This window comes from Canis lupus, chromosome 23 (assembly GCF_048164855.1).
Source record: "Canis lupus baileyi chromosome 23, mCanLup2.hap1, whole genome shotgun sequence".
Lineage (NCBI taxonomy): Eukaryota > Metazoa > Chordata > Mammalia > Carnivora > Canidae > Canis > Canis lupus.
This window is the reverse complement of record NC_132860.1, coordinates 35554456-35571940: the sequence shown is the minus strand read 5'-3', so window position 1 is coordinate 35571940 and position 17485 is coordinate 35554456. Positions and strand designations below refer to the sequence as shown.

Below are 17485 nucleotides of genomic sequence, written 5' to 3'. Positions count from 1 at the left end.
ATTTTAAAATACTTATGCAAATAATCAGATCATTGGAAAAAAAGTATGAATGTGGTTTATTCTTCAAATACATAAATGTTTAAATCATTGTGCTTCTCATTTGGGGTATGTAATGCTCAGGTACAGAATTCCTTGGCAAATTGGAAATTAGTGTTTTGAAAAACTTTTGAGGAGAACTTAGTTGATTCAATTATTCTACATCAGCTAACAGGCAGACTATATCTCATATAAGCTATCTATATACCTCAAAACACATCTGCAGCTGAGAGATGAAACTGGGAGCTATATTTAAACCACAGTCATGTGTCTGTGCTTTTGGCCAGGTGCTCACCTCTGAGTATTTCAATAACTGAAATATCTTATTTCCATTACTTACTTGCAGGAAACCACATGTTAGTAACATAAGACATCCTATCTAAACTTTTCATACCTGAAATTTATTCAGGCTTCCTAGAAAATAGTTCTATTTTCACATCTAGATAAAAATAAGCTTGAAGAAACAGGCTAGTTTGACTTTGATCTTAGAGATGAAACCACAAGGGCTAACAACTGCATGTGGCCTAACACTCTACAAAGTTTATCCATGCTCATATTCACATTTAATCCTCCTGGTAACCTTGTGAAGTATTTTCTGCAGCTGGAGTAGAAAGTACACACGTTTCAATGGAAGACAAAGATTAAGACCCTGCTTTGAACGTGGGAAGCATTCCAAACAAAAAGAATGAAGAGTACAAAAGCCTTTGGTCAAAGCATCTGTATTACTTTGGGCAAGTTACTTAGCCCCTTTATCTTGCTTTCATCATTATAAAATGAGGATCTCAATGCCGGCCTTCAATTATTTGTCAAACACTTGCTGTGCACCAAGAAGTGTTCTAGTCATTGAAACTATAGCAGTGAACAAAATATAAAAACTTACTTTAATGGAAATATCATAGCATAGAAAATAATACATAGTAATGTCTGATGGTAATTACTGTGAAGAAAATAAACCAAGGCAAGGGAGAGAAGCATTGATGGTGGAGTGTCACTCTTTTATACAAGGTGGTTATGGAGAGGTTGCATCGATAGTCTTTTGAAAATAGACTTGCAGGAAAAGTGGGAATGGTGTGCCTATTTTTGTGAAAGTGTTCTAGGCAGAGGGAACAGAATGTACAAAGACCTTAAGGCAAAAGAATTACAGTATGGCTAAAACAAATAAGAGAGGGGTAAAAGGGAGATGAGGTTTGAGGGGAGTGGTGATACGGATCATAGCAGCCCTTGGAAGGTTTTGAGTAGGCTATGATTTGACTTATATTTTAATAGACTGCTGCTATGTTAAGAGTAGATTATAAAAGGGTAAAAGTAGAAGCAGGGAGATCATTTGGAAGATGATTGGTATAATCCACATGAAAGAAGGTGACTTCGGCCATAGGGGTAGGTATGGAGATTGTGTGTTTACATTCTGGATATATTTTATTTAACAGTTTTCTTCAATTGAGGTGTAACTGACATATATTAGTTTCAGGTATACAACATATTTGATGTATGTATGTATGTATATATTGTCAAATGAACACCACAATAAGTCTAGTTAACATCCTAAACACACAGTTATAATTTTTTTTGGTCACGATGAGAACTATAATTTTTTATTATAGAAAATGTCAAACAAAGTATTAGAGTATAATGAACTTCCATATACACAGACACATAGCCCACTTTCAACAATCATCAGCTCATGGTCAATCTGGTTTCTTCCATATTCCTACTTATTTTTTCCATTCTGTATTATTTTGAGGCAGGGCCCACACATCACATAATTTCATCTAGAAATATTTCCATATGTATCATTAAAATACAAGTGTTTCAAAAACAATCACAATATCATAATCATACCTAAAAAGCTTTTTAAAAAAAGATCTTATTTTTTTTATTCAGAGACACAGAGAGAGAATGAGAGGCAGAGACACAGGCAGAGGGAAAAGCAGGCTCCATGCAGAGAGCCTGACGTGGAACTCGATCCAGGGTCTCCAGGATCATGCCCCGGGCTGCAGGCGGCACTAAACCGCTGCGCCACCGGGGCTGCCCTAAAAAAAAGATTTTAGACAAGAGAGCAAGCAAGCAAGCGTGGGGTAGGAAGGGGCTGAGAGAAAGAATCCAAGTAGACTCTGCGCTCAGTGTGGAGCCAAACATGAGGCTTGACCTCACAACCTGGCCCTCAGCAAACTGCGCTACCCAGATGCCACAATATCTAAAAAGTTTTAAATAGTTTTTAAAAATATTTAAACATGGATTTTTTATGTATTTTAAAAAGAGAGCCTACAGGTCTTGCTCATTTTTTAAAAAAAGATTTTATTTATTTATTCATGATAGACACAGAGAGACAGAGACAGAGACATAGGCAGAGGGAGGAAGCAGGCTCCATGCAGGGAGCCCGACACGGGACTCAATCCTGGGACTCCAGGATCATGCCTTGGGCCAAAGGCAGTTGCTAAACCTCTGAGCTACCCAGGGATCCCCTTGCTCATGGTTTTAAGTGTGAAAAAATAAGAATCAAGCATGACTGTAAAGTTTTTGGCTTAAGCAACTAGTAATGTTTCATTGACATTTGCTCACATGAGAAACACTGCAAAAGGAGGAATTTGAGTGGGTATGGTGAACCAGGAATTTGGTTTAGGATGTGTTGAGTTTGGAATGTCTATTAGATATCCAAATAAGAGATACTGAGTTGGTAGCTGTATATATGTGCTTGAGATCTGGGGAGAGATCAGGCTGGAAATAGAAATTTAGGAGTCAATAAGTATGGAAAGTCTTAGATTGACATCATTAAAGAAGTTAGTATAAATGGAGAGTTCTGAGGAATGGACCCTGGGGCACTCCAACATTTAGTTAGCGACAGGAAAAGAACCAGCAAAGGAGACTGAATGGGGCAGCCTTGGTGGCTCAGCAGTTTAGCGCCACCTTCAGCCCACGGCGTGATCCTGGGGACCCAGGGTGGAGTCCCACATTGGTTTCCCTGCATGGAGCCTGCTTCTCCCTCTGCCTGTGTCTCTGCCTCTCTCTGTGTCTCTCATGAATAAATAAATAAAAAATCTTAAAAAACAATAAAAAGGAGACTGAACGTATGACCAGTAAAATAGGAAAATGAAGAGCAGTGTTCTGAAAGCCTAGTGAAGAAAATATTCCAAGGAGATGTGATCAACTGTGTCAAATGCTGCTGAAAGAATCACTGAATGAGTTCAGGAGAAACAGAAGAGAGGAAAAGGACTATGGGATAAACTTTTAGGCAGTTTTTGCTGATAAGGGGTGTCAAAGAACGAGGCCAAATGTTTTTATTTTTTAAAAAGATTTTATTTATTTGATAGAGTGAGTGACTTGACACAGGAGAGGAAGACAGAATCTGGATTGGTGTCGCTGAGTACACAAGGGGAAGAATTGACTTTGAGTTATTCAAAGACACTTCATATAAATGAGCAGGAGGGAATGCAGGGTCTCTGGGCACCTAGGTGTAGGAGTGAGACAGGGAGAATGTGAGATAATATATAGGAGTACATAACACAGAGGAGGCATACAAATATTAGCTCTCTCCATTTGGGGCTTTCACAAAATGAGTTAATGCTAACAACCTAGAGCTACAGATAGCATTTTTACTAATTCACAGGTCATGGAGAAGAGAATTGGGTAGCTTTGGAAAATTGTGAAAGGCAAAATGTAGATGGAATACTGATACATGTGGTATATTGGTTAGGATTACTTGGCTATATATAATTGAAAAAAAAAAAAAAAGAAAAAACAAGACAGGGTTTCTTTTTCTCATGTGAAAGAAATCTAGAGGTTGGCAGCCCGGGACTAATACTGTGCTCTCATTGTGTTGTCAGTGGGGTATCTCTCAACTCTTGCCTCTAATTTCAAGATGAACGTGTTGTTTAAGATGGGTGCTATAGCCCTACCCATCATGTCGCTCTCCCAGGAATGGGAAGGAAGGTAGAAGGGCTTGATCTCTTCAATCCATAGAGACTTCTTGGAAGTTCCATGCAACACTTCTATTTATAGCTCTCTGGCCAGAACTTGGCCTGTAAGGAAAGTGGGAAACAGTCTTTCAAGAGACAAACACTTAGTAAAATATGGGTTTTATTAAAAGGAAGAAGCAGAGAACTGATGTCAGGGTAGATGTTAGTACCTGTGGGAAGAACATGGTTTTATAGCTAAAACTTCTGTTTGAACTCCAGCTGTATCATATACTGATTATGACCTTGAATAAGTAATTTCATCCCTGTGCCTCAGTTTTCTCTTCTCTAAAACTGAGCCAATACCACCTACTATATGTTATTCTGAAGATTAAATGAATAATACAAGTAATGTGCCACAGTGTTTGGCATTTAATAGGCACACAGTAAATGATACTACCATGAAATAGAAAATTAGTTAACTAGCAGTCCATTAAGAGATACTATCCTAATCTTTTCAGGTGGCTTTAACAAAGTACCACAGACTGACTAGTGTATAAACACCAAAAATAAAAATTTTCTTTTTAAGTTATCTCTACAGCCAATAAGAGGCTCAAAGCTACAACTCTAAGATCAAGAGTCGCATGTTCCACCACCGGAGCCAACAAGGGCCCCAATACCTGAAATTATTTCTCACGGTTCTGGAGGCTGCAAAGTCCAAAATCAAGGGGCTTGTAGATTCCATGTCTGGTGAGGGCCTGTTTCCTGGTTTATAGATGGCTGTCTTTTTATTATGGCATGACAGGAGTGAGGGAACTCTGTGACCTTTCTTATAGGATTACTAATCTCATTTGTGAGAGCTGTACTCCCCTGACCTCATCACCTCCCCAAAGCACCACCTCCATATACTATCACACTGGGGATTAGGTTTCAACATATGAATTGAAACCTAATGCAACCTATAGCAGATGTGGTAGAGTTCAGGCAGACTGGCTGCTCAGTCACAGGTTTAACGTCATCAACTTCTCCTTTGTTCCTTAAGAAATACCCAAAGGTCAAGGAGAGTTGGAACACACTGTTAATGGCATTTATTGACTCCAGTTAACTTTGTCATATCCATTCAGCTTGTTCAAATTAATATCTGACCAAATGCTTTCAATCTCTTCATCTGGTACCAACCAAACTGCAAACCATGAGATAAATAATCTAGTTAAGGCCTACAAAAATAGGACTACTTTGCCAAACACATGTACCTCAGGTTTAGATCTCCAGAGTGGGAAAATGATTCTCAGCCACTCATTTTTATGTCTGTTTTAGACATCTTGGATGACATCTGTCACTAACCTCAACCTTATATTATGTGAATATGGCCTTTAAAAGCAAACAAATAAACAAAAACTTGAACAATAAACAAAAACTTGAGTTTTTCCATCAAGAGAACTTCAATTAAAGAAATTCTGAAGGGTAGGTTTCAGACCAAAGAAAAGTGAAGGTACAAGATGCAAGATAAATTAAAGAGCAAAGAAAAAGGCAAGTATGTAGGTAAACCCAAAAACAAAACAAAAATAAAGAAATGAATAAACTAGTATCTGATAGGGTAAAAAATAAAGAATTAATATTAATGATAAATTTAAGAGAAGGGTAAATGGATTGAAAATGACTGAAGGTCTTTTGGATAGGATTATAGGCATTGATTAGACTTACACTTTGAAAACTAAGGGTGCGTGGTTTAATTTCTATGGTAAAAACAAAAAGAAACAGCACTTAATCACCAAACCTAGAAGAAAAACAAGAATGATAGCAGAAAAATAAACAACCAGAAAAGAAAGAAGGAAAGAATCCACAGGCAGGATAAATAGGAAATATGAAAGAAGATAAGCCTAAATATATTTTGATTATATTGTTAATGGATTAAATGTTCAGTTAGAGGAAAAAGAATGTTAAACTGGACAACACCACAAAACCCAACTAAGAGTTTTATAGGAAACATATCTAAGACATAAAGATACTGGGAAATAAAAAGGAATGGAAAACAAACAAAACCCCAAAACCTCTTACAAATACTAATCAAAACAAGCTAATGCAGTACAATGATAAGTGGATATTAGCAAATAAAAAAGCATTCATGGTGGGGCACCTGTCTGGCTTGTCCATAGAGTGTGCAACTGGTAATCTCAGGGTAGTGGGTGTAAGCCCCATGTTGGGTGTAGAGATTACTTAAAAAAAAAAAATCATGGTGATGAGATTTCTTTTTTTTTTTTTTTTTTGGTGAGGAGATTTCAAGATGTACTTTTCAGTCTATCAGGAAGATACAAAATTGAAGTTGTGCCTAATAATAGACTCAAAAAAAAAAAAAAACCTGACTAAAGTGCAAAACACATTCACAATCATAGAGGGAAATTTAAAAATATCTCCTTCAATAATTGATAGAATGGGGGAAAATCAGTCCAAGTAATTTGCACAAGATTAACCTAATATATATGTACAAAATACTGCGTCCACTAACTGCAGAATACATGTTCTTCTCAAGCATATATGGCATTTTTACAAAAACTGACTATAGATGGGGCCACAGAACAAGTCTCCACAAATCAAAAGTCTCTGAAATAATATAGAATACGTTTTCTGACCACAGTGTAATTTAGGTAGAAGTCATCAATAAAGAGGTAACTAGGAAAAAAAACACGTATGCTTGAAAATTAAGAAAAACACATTTGTAAAAAATTCATGGGTCAAAGAAACCACATGTAAATTATTAAACACTTCAAACTGAATGATAACAAAAATACTAACATACAAATGGAATCTCAGGAGAAAGTCTAGACAGAAGACAGACTTTGGATTAAACAGACTATGGTAACTGTAGATAAATGGATAAATTCGACCAAAGTATATGTAGAAGGGCCAATAACAGAACAGTGACAGGTACCATCTTTTAAACTGTAGACAAACAACAAAATAAAGAATAAGAGATGGTCAGATAATATTTCTGAGATCTGAGTATACGGATCCTGCCCCAGCACCCATGCTTCAAGGAGACTGGTGCTTTAGTGTCTTGCTCAGGATTTTTTAGGTTCTCTAGTTCCTGGGACTAAGCAAGGCAGCCTGAGTCCAGACCTGGTCCCACATGGAGATCTGGTTGCTGAAAGTACCTCTCTTAAAATTTTCTGAGTTTCACTTTGGTGCCTGGCATAGGTACCATCTCTCCCTTTTGAGATGGTACCTACCTCCAATCCTCTAACTCATGCTGTGTGGAGCACATGCCACGAGAAGCCCTGGGTCTGAACATTAGACCATTCCTGTGATGAAGCAGTATTTCTTTCACATGACAGTATGTGATTGGGCTGCAAGAATGGTAGTTTGTTTAGATGATTCTATTGGGCAAATGATGAATTCCAGGTTCTGGGCTACCAAATATCATCACTGACCCTTAGGATTAAGTCGTGTGTGTGTGGTCCTGTGCACTGGCTCTCACTAGTCTGTTTCAACTGTGATGCAGTCTGTAGTCTATAGACTTCAGGCTTGTGAGGGTAGTGGCAGTTGTTCTTCACCCTATTCACCACATGCCATTGGCACTAAGGAGATCACTTAACCCTTTGCAGGTATTGCACCTTGTGTCAGGCCAGGCCCTTCTATCTGAGGCCTTTTAAGACTAGTGCTCCACAATGCCAACTGTTCCTTCTAGTCAGTGTCCTCTCTCTTGTTTCAATGGATAGTGATACTGTACTCTCCAAGTTTGGACTTAAGCCACGCTGATGAAGGAATGGACATTCTTTGCACAAATGAAACCACTCTTTTTGCTCCACGCCTGGGCCTCTTGCCTATTATTCCTGGGTGTGACCAAGAGATCACTGTCTAGGAATGCAGTAATTACAGCCTAAAATGTTCAAGAGAAGGCATGGTTGGAATATGTATTCTATGTTTATGCTATAAATATCCAAATGGTAAACATAACCAGAAAATGAATTATTATTCACTTTCTTGCATATTTTATGTAAGATGTGCATTTTTGGTAATCATCAATGAAGCACCACAATGACTTTTGATAGTCATTGGAAGCCAGTATTCAGTGACACAATGGATGCAACATTATCAGCAATGACATAACCAGCATTAAATAGATGGTATGAAAAAAAAAAAATAGATGGTATGAGGGAACTTTAGAGACAAGATCCATATAGTTCAATCCAAACAGGTTCTTAAGAGTCATAGCACTGTGAATAACTGCACTACTATTCTTTTATTGCAGTGGAAGATATGAAATTAGCCAGGAATGGCACACCTAACAATAAAGATGAAGAGATGGTTTCTATACACTATAAAGAATCTTCACATGCACTGACTGAACAATAAACATGCCCTTTTTCTCTATTCATTATTCTAAATCTTTACTGACAAAACACTCTACCTTACATGGGCCCATGAATTCTGTAATCCATTTTAAAAATCAAATTGTTTATATAGACAAGGACCCTGATAAAAAAATATCTGCCCCATAGGCAGTCCTGATCAAAGATGAGCAGAAATTGGGCAAAACCAGAAAACATGAGAACAGTAGCTCGGTAAAGGAAGAAGTACAGAGATCAAACAAAATAAGAAATGGCAAACCCATTGGATTTCAGGGTTAGAAAACCGCTGACACTAAAGCCACTGGAGTTGGGAATAAGACTGTAGCAGGTTAAACAGTGAATGGTGTGAAAGTTGACAATGACTATTTTTTAAAGAAGACTGGCTATGAACAAGAGTAGCTAGCAGGGAGGTAGCAAGGAGTATTATATAGAGTATCAAAAAGAATGAGTGCAATTGAATAAAAAAAGTACTTTTATAATAGTGAGATCTGGTAGGCACCAACTGAACTAAGCAATCTAATTTACTATCACTAATAGACAGTTTGCCCCTGTCTCCTAATGTGATTCAACATGAAGTATACCACATAACTCATGAAGTATCTCTGCCAAAACCTGACTCTAATCAAGACAGTCTTATAGGAAATACTGGGGGACAAAGAAACAAGGAACTGATACTATAAAGTAAATATACAAATCTAAAATGTGGGACATTCTACAAAAGAATGGTCTGATTTCTTCAAAAAAGTCAACGTGGTGAAAAATAAAGTCCTAGGAAAAATAGCAAGAAACACAATGAAACTCCATGGATGAAGCTTAATAAAATTCTGATTATTTTTTTAAAATATGTTATTTATTTATTCATGAGAGACACACACACAGAGAGAGGCAGAGACACAGGCAGAGGGAGAAGCAGGTCCCATGCAGGGAGCCCGACATGGGACTTGATCCCGGGACTCCAGGATCACGCCCTGGGCCAAAGGCAGACACTAAACCACTGAGCCACCCAGGGATCCCCCTAAAATCCTGACTAAACACCATCAACAATTATAAGACAATCTAGGGCAAGTAGAAAAATTTGAATATGGGCTGAATATTAGATGATATTGGATAATTAGTTATTATTCTTTGGTGTGATGATACTGAAATTACGTAGAAGAAAAAGTCCTTACTTTAAGGAAACTCAAAGTATCTGGGAGTGAAATGTATCTGTAGCTTGTCTTTAAATAGTTCATCAAAAACAACTATACATCTATATAGATATAGTAAGAGCAAATACACATACACAGAAGGCACAATGTTAAGAATGACTCAATCTAAGTGGTATATATAGATGTTATTTCACTATTATTCCAACTTTTCTGTATTTGTAAACTTTTTAAAAAATGATTATTTATATATGTATATTCATGAGAGACACAGAGAGAGGCAGAGACATGGGCAGAGGGAGAAGCAGGCTCCCTGTGGGAAGCTTGATGCCGGACTTGATCCCAGGACCCCAGGATCATGACCTGAGCTGAAAGCAGATGCTCAACCATTGAGCCACCTAGGCATCCCATGTATTTGTAAATTTTCAAAGTAAAAAGTTGGAAAGTGGGGAGAGAGCCAAAAAGTTAGTAGTAAAAAAGCAAAGATGGGTGTAATAATCAACAGCCCCAAAAGAAAGATTAGCAGTAAGTAGAAGGTGTGCATAATATTCTGAGATTAAAGAAGCTGTGGATGAATACAGAGAAGTGGGTAGCTATGGGTGTGGGTAGTTGAGGAACACCAAGTGATCTCAATCTTCTTCATATGCAGGGGGCAAGGAGAGTAGTCTAGGTTGGAGGTATGAAGAGTGTACATTTGGAAGAAGTGCTCTGGTGAATGGCAAAGACATAAGATTTCATTATTTGTAAAAGATTTCACAGGGTACAGCTGAGGTGCTGCTAAGGAGAATCTAGAATCTACTCATTTTTGCTCCTCCAAGCTCTGCAAGCTTAAACCTATCATAGAACTCACCAGATGTTTACTGTTTACTAGACCACGAGTTTCTTGAGGGAATGGGCCCGACTTTCATTTTCGAAGTCCCAGCATGTAGCCCAGTATCTGGTATGAGGTAACCATTCAATAAATACTTACTAAATAAAATAACAATGGTTTCACATTTAACTTTAAACAGTAAGTTTTCATTTACCTTTCTTATCCTCAGCCCATAGATGTTGCTGGGTTAATTGAATCTCCATGAGACTACTGATCTCGTAGCTTTGTATCACAAACTCAGCATGGTAGTTGGCCCTAATACATAGCAGGCATTTTCTGAGCTGTGCAGAACAATTAAGACTTTAAGTTTTGGTTTGCAAAATCTTTATTTCTGAATGTAAATGTGATCTTAATAAATACTTTTAACAAGCAAAATTAACAGTATCATTAACGGACAATCAACAATGTAAAATAAAGTGCCAAAGTATTTGGATAAAATGCTGGGAAAAACAATGGCTTTACATTTTAAAAAGTACAACAATGCCTATTTTCTATTTGCTTCTGTTCGGGTTTTTACAACTTAACATTGCTTTCCATACCACGGGAGGCAAAAGCTTCCAAACAGACTTACCTTTACAAGCTTAGCAGTTGGGTTCAGGTGACTTTTTATGAAAATAATTCAGGAGACCAACTGCTTTTTGTCTCAGGCATGGAAGGTGGCCAATTTTCTGAAAATGGAAAGCAACACTGGACTTCTGAACAAGATCCAACTCCCAAACCTGAGTCTTTGGAAAGCCAACCTGAATTCATTATTCGTTTGACGCATTTCAGTTTCTTTCTTGGTAACTCTTCTTCATCAGGAGAATCACAGGCAGCAGAGCATTTCCTTAGACCCATCACTTGGAATCCAAGAATTTCTGAAGGAAATACTTTTTTTGTGGTAGGAGGGATCCATTCATTATCACTTTCAGAACACTCAGCAATAAGACTATTGTTGAAAACCTCTGGTTGTATAATACCAGATTTAACAGGGCTTCTGAATTTCTGGCTGGGTGTCTTTACATTGTTTGGACAGCTTGGGGTGGCTTGCTGAGCATCATTTTCAGAGGAAATCTGCCTTTTTTTATAGCTAGCATCAAGATCCGTATAAAAGGCAAGTAAGTTTTTCAAAGTTCCTTTCATCTCATGAATTCTTGTTTGGTGGAATCCTGCAACTGGAGTTGACTGTGAACATGGAACAAAGTCTTGGCTATCTCCAAAATCATATTCTGAATCTGACTGAAAACGAGGTGGAGAAGAGCAGATTCTTGGGCACGCAGAGGCAGATATGCTTTGTGAAGACAACTTCTGTGAAGACTGGTTGGAATTCTTAGGAAGTGATCTCAGTGAGAAATTTGATTCTGTACGATGACTTTCTGCCAAAGATTTTCCCCACTGTAGCAAAATGTTCTGTGACTTTTTGGCAATTTCTGTCGTAATGTCCATTTCTTTAGCACTATCATCAAAGAGATCGGCAGAAGCATCATAGCTACCTTCATGATCAGAATAGTTCTGTGTTGAGTTATTGATACCTCCACAAGGCATTTCTTTCAGTGTATTTGTACTTCTATTTGGACTACTGCAAAGAGTTTCTAAAGGATATGTAAGTTTTCTGCAGATTGTAAAACTGTCACCTTGGTTCTTTGGCCACCTACAATGTTGTTTATTTTCTAAATTGCAAAGGTCAGAAACATTATTATATCTCCTTGAACACAAAGTTACCAACTTTTCACTCATTTCTGAAAGTGATTTTACTCCACATCTTTTGAAATATTTGCTATTGAGACAAGAATGGTCACTCTCTGAGGTACTGTGCCTAAGTATAGTTTCAGCTTTATGTGATGGAATTCTGGTAGATTTAAGAGTACCTATTGTTCCTGAACCTTTTGAAGATGGAAACAGAGCTGACAGATAAGCATTTGGTGGCAAATATTCGGAAATATCACTTCCATTACTACTTATAGAAACAGCCTCCGCTGTGTCATTTGACTGTGACTCCTTCTGAACAGTAGGACTTGGATTTTCTTCACAGTTGGAAAGGACTTTGCTATAGCTTGCTTTGATTGTTGCTTGAGATAATCTTAAAGCTATAGGTGGTGTATGTAAGTCTCCAGTAGTTCTCTGGGAAGTCACAGATAACTTGCTGTGGTCTGCATGTAATCTATCGATGTCATTATCTAGATGACATTTTTTACTACTGGCATCTCTCTGGGTTATAGCAATTTCACTTTTGACAAATGCCAGAAACTCATTCAGGCTTTCAGAGAATGGCAGATCATCCCAAATCTCAGGGTCACAGTCCTGGGAACCACTAACTATCTCTTCAAGTCTGAGTGATGAAGGTGGACAACATGTAGATCTCTTCTGAAGGCTAAAGGGCTTATCTAAATCATGATACTGGTGATATGTTAGCTCATGTGGGGAATACTTATTAATTTCCACAGCACTATGGAAGGATTTTTTATTACTTGACTCCAGGGGCTCTTGCATTTTCAAAGGGGAAAAATCAGAGTCAGTAACTCTGATTTCATGACTGCTAGTGACTGCACTGGGCTGATAAGCTTGTAAGCCAACTTCTTCACTCAACTTCTGTGCTGTGCTCTTTTTATCCATGTATGAAATAAGGCTCCAAGAACCCTGAAAGGCATCATGACACCTATTAGAACCAGTGGCCTCTGCAAAAGAGATGTGCTTTCTGTTCTGGTGAAGAGTATCAATGGCCTTGCTTTGTTCTAAAGCTGAAAAATCATTTGTTAGGTGTGAAAGAGTGGAAGTGAGTTCAAGTGATGCCTGCCAGAATCTTGAAAAATTATCTCTTCCATGGGACTTGAAAATTTCAGGGCCACATATGCTGCTGAGATCACTATTTGTCTGTTCTAAAGCAAGTAAGTGGCTATTTGATGCCTGGGAGCTGCCATCAAGTTTCCTGGAATCAGAGAGTTGCAAAAGCTGATGGAAGTAGTCAATGACAGTCAAGCCTGCAACACCCGGGTCTGGTAGAACAATCTGGCATGCTACTAATGCTTTAACTTCTCTCTTGCGGTCAGAGCATTGCTTTAAGGAGTTATTGGAATCTGAACCTTGTCCGTGTTGGTTTCCAAAATTCTGTGAAAGTAAATGAATTTAAATGACAATAAAAATTTTTTTCCTTTGTCTCAAAGGTGAAACAGGGACTTAACAGATTTAAATGGACACAATTATAACTCCTATCCTCATAATTTCAATACCTGTAGTGTTATAGACAAAGTAGCATAAGGAATAGAAGTAAACCTTAGAGTAAACATTTCTAGTGTTGGGGGCTTTGGTCAAATTATTTAACTTCTCTGAATCTTAGTTCATTTATGTATAAAATAAGGATAAATATGCAGGACTATTGTATTATCAGTAACATGGAAAACTGCAGTGCTAAGCAAATAGTAGTTGCTCAATAGCACCTACTATTGTATTTCTCATTAGCTTCCAGAAACTTTGAATATTTAAGGAAAAGTTCTCACTCATTAAAAAAAAAAAGACAACAAAAACCAAAAACCAAAACCAAACAAAAAAAGGAAAAAAAAAAAACACCTAAGATTTTAACAACAAACTCTATAGCTCCTGATTTCACTGTTATTTTGAGTTTTTCTCACTGTTCAGGTGTGGAATGCTATTCCCCCTTTTAAAACCTTGATTCAAGTGTGGGCAAAATTTCTATTTGTTCCCTCTAGCATACATGAGACAGAAAACGATTATTCCTTCAGAGTCAGTATATTCTTAGAACTTCTACAATCACTTTTGTAATTATTTAAGGCCATTCTTCCTACTATTCTTAGAGTAACCAATACTCAGATACTTTGCTTTCATGTTAGTGCTCTCTTCCTTTTACAGATGACAAAATCATACCATTAAAGAGTTAAGTTTTATTACTGCATTTAAACAAAATTTGGAGAGTGAAATAAATACCAAATATCAAAACAAAATATCTAATATTCTGACTTTAAAATAAATTTAAATAAACTTATTTAAACAAATAAATTTAGATTTTTAAAACTCTGAAAACATTTGAACTGGGCTCTTCTGACTTGAAAGAGGAAGCTCTCACACATGGTATTTTAACAGATCATGTTTAGCCTATTTTTATACAGTTTAAAGTGCTTCTACAGACCCTCACATTTATGACTCCTAAAGACTATTCTGAAAATTCAAATCATTTTATTACAATGGAAATGCTAACAGAATATTAAAAAGAAAGCTAGTCTCAATTACCGTCACTCCAAAAATAAAACTTTGTCCAACAAAGCGAATTTCAACTGCTTTAGTTAACAGATTATGAATTGCATCATGGTCCAGTGTTTCTGAAATCTCATTAGGATCTTGAATGTACCTTGGAGAGAAAATTAAAAATGTGAAGACAAAAGCTTTGAAATTTTAACTTGCCATACAATTAGTCTGATAATGCAGCATAAACCTTTTGAGTTACATATAGAAAAAAAAGGCTCAAAGCAGATGACTTCCGAGTAATCAGGCTAAACATTTATTCCAATAGTGGCAAAGAAGTAGTGGTGGGATCTCTAGCCCTCAAAGCAGAAGGAAGTCTTTCTTCCCTTGGTAATCAGTTTGCTCTCAACTACAAGGAAATGGACAGAGATTTCCTCTGTCAAGTAATTAGAGGAAGAGGGTAGAAGACTTAAGGAAAGAAAAAGCTTTAATTGCTTATGTCATTCTTATATCTCAGGATACCTTAATAGGTGAAACTATGCAGATGAAGTTGTGATACAAGTGAAATGACAAAATTTCAACCTCTGATATGCAAATTATTATTATTTTTAAAAAGATTTTATTCATTTATTCATGAGAGACACAGAGAGAGAGGCAGAGACACAGGCAGAGGGAGAAGCAGGCTCCATGCAAGGAGCCCGATGTGGGACTCGATCCTGGGAATCCAGGATCACGCCCTGGGCCGAAGGCAGGAGCCAAACTACTGAGCCAGCCAGGGATCCCGATACACAAATTATTCCCTCAATAGCTTCTTCTATCTCAAGGACTTTAGCTACTGGAATGTTAACCTCGATTTAGATATTCCTTTAATTTGAAACAATTTTACTTTCTTTTCTTTTTTTTTTTTTTTTAAGATTTTTATTTTATTTATTCATAGAGACAGAGAGAGAGGCAGAGACACAGGCAGAGGGAGAAGCAGGCACCACACAGAGAGCCTGACGTGGGACTCGATCTCGGGTCTCCAGGATTACGACCTGGGCTGCAGGCAGCGCTAAACCGCTGCGCCACCGGGGCTGCCCACAATTTTACTTTCTTATCCTTTATTTCTCTAATCTAGATTAGAGTATTGTAAACTAATATTTTTATTACATCTTAATATGCCTTGAATAAAAGGAGCTTAGTTAAACATCATCACAGTATGTAATCAGGAAATGAACACCTTTCTATTTAATTATCTTTTAAAAGGAATTGATAATCTGAGGTCAAGTGATCATCTTTTAACTAAATGCATATTACCTTAAAAACATGTATTTTCAAATTCTACTGATAAGCTAAAGAAGCTGGGTGGGGGAAATGCTTTGAATATTCTTACCTGTGCAAACCATTGGCTGTAAGACCAAAAAATGCATCTAAGCAGCTTCCAAATACAGTAATGACAAACAAGTTGTTTGAGTCTGCAATTTTTAAGGAAAGTTTGTATCTGTAACTGACATTTTCAGCTTTGCCAGTAAAGCCACATTTTGGACAACGAGACCTAGAAGAGTAGAGAGAAAAAAAGTATAGAGATGTTCACTAATTTTTTTTTATACAATAGAAAGCAAATTTGGAAAAGTAAACATTAAAAATAATATTTTGTATACAAAAGTACTTATATAACATATTCTTAAATGACTTCAGGTCAACATCTTTTGAATTTCTCTATTTATAACAACTACTTTTACTCACTTAAGTTTAGCACCAAATAGAAAACAGAAGGGGTGCCTGGCTGGCTTAGTTGGTAAAGCATGCAACTCCAGATCTCAGGGTAGTGAGTTTGAGCCCCACAGTGGGCATGGAGCTACTTTAAAAAAGAAGAGAAATAACGAAGAAAAATTGTGTGCAGGAGAGAGGGAAGAAGGAAGGTAAGAGAGAAAGGGAAAGGAGATGTTCTTATTAGGTAGCTAAATTACCCTTAACAAATTGAGGTATATTATACTCTGGAATTGGGGGGCAAAGAAAACAATGAAGTGAGCACCACACCAACAGAAGATCTGATGTTTACTGTTTATCTTTTGTTAAGAGAACAGTATCTATTTTTTAAAAAAAACAAAAAATACCCCCAAAAAACCAAAAAATAGTATTTGATAAGAGAATAATGAATTATCTTGAAACATTTGATAAATATTGATAAATATCTAGTTTTATTTTTCTCACCAATATAAGAATAATCTAACAATATAAGAATCAAAGAAGAACACTTACTTCTTTGGAATATGCTGAGAATTTATTAGGTTACCAATATTAGGTGTGAAATATCTTTTTAAACTTGTTTTTAAGGGAGAATTTCTTGTCAAAAACTACTGTGGTCCACTCTAAATCTATTATGTACTAGTCATCTGGTCTTGAGTTACTAAATCACTTAAACCTTATTTTTTTAATCTGTAAAAAACGGGGTTGAGGAATAAAATGTGACAAAGCATAAAAAAGAAAATAAAGAGGGGCGTGTGGGGTGGCACAGTCAACTGAGCATGGGACTCGATTTCAGCTCAGGTTATGATCTGTGGGTGGCGAGATGAAGCCCTGAGTTGGGCTCCAGGCTCACCATGAAGTCCATTTGAGATTTTCTTTCCTTCTCCCTTTGTTCCTCCCCCAACTTGTGCAAGTGTGAGCTCTGTCTCTCAATAAATTCTTAAAAAGAAAAAGAAAAAAAAAAAAAGGAAAGAAAGGATCTAGTGCAGGTCTTGCCAAATTAATAAATGTCAGTCGGCTTCCTCTTCATTTTTTTTTTTTTTAAAGATTTATTTATTTATTCATTCAGAGAGCGAAGAGAGAGGCAGAGACACAGGCAGAGGGAGAAGCAGGCTCCCTGCAGGAAGCCCGATGTGGTACTCGATCCCGGGTCTCCAGGATCACACCCCAGGCTGCAGGCGGCGCTAAACCGCTGCGCCACCGGGGCTGCCCCCGGCTTCCTCTTCATAATTAATATTAAATACTGTGATGATTACTGTCATTTTACTTAGTGTTCCCCTCTTTTCTAGTTGT

The 17485-nt window shown here is 37.2% G+C and overlaps 1 protein-coding gene across 9 annotated transcripts in view; it reads right to left on the bottom strand.

The window, feature by feature from the left end:
• Positions 1–614: 614 nt before the first annotated feature.
• The window catches only part of DDIAS (DNA damage induced apoptosis suppressor), a 30055-nt gene continuing 13184 nt past the window's right edge, over positions 615–17485 (bottom strand). For 4 of the 9 annotated variants that reach the window (XR_012015751.1, XR_012015753.1, XR_012015756.1 and 1 more), the window contains 5 exons: positions 15837–15998; positions 14513–14630; positions 10863–13375; positions 10446–10572; positions 615–4052 (listed from right to left, as the gene is read on the bottom strand). Coding sequence is in view for 2 of the 9 variants with exons in the window: in XM_072794820.1 (XP_072650921.1) it covers positions 10898–13375; positions 14513–14630; positions 15837–15998 (2758 nt within the window). In the remaining 7 variants the exon portion in view is untranslated. Of the gene's footprint in view, positions 4053–10445; positions 10573–10857; positions 13376–14512; positions 14631–15836; positions 15999–17485 lie in introns of those variants that run through there. The other 5 variants (XR_012015750.1, XR_012015752.1, XR_012015755.1 and 2 more) reach the window with 4 other exon arrangements.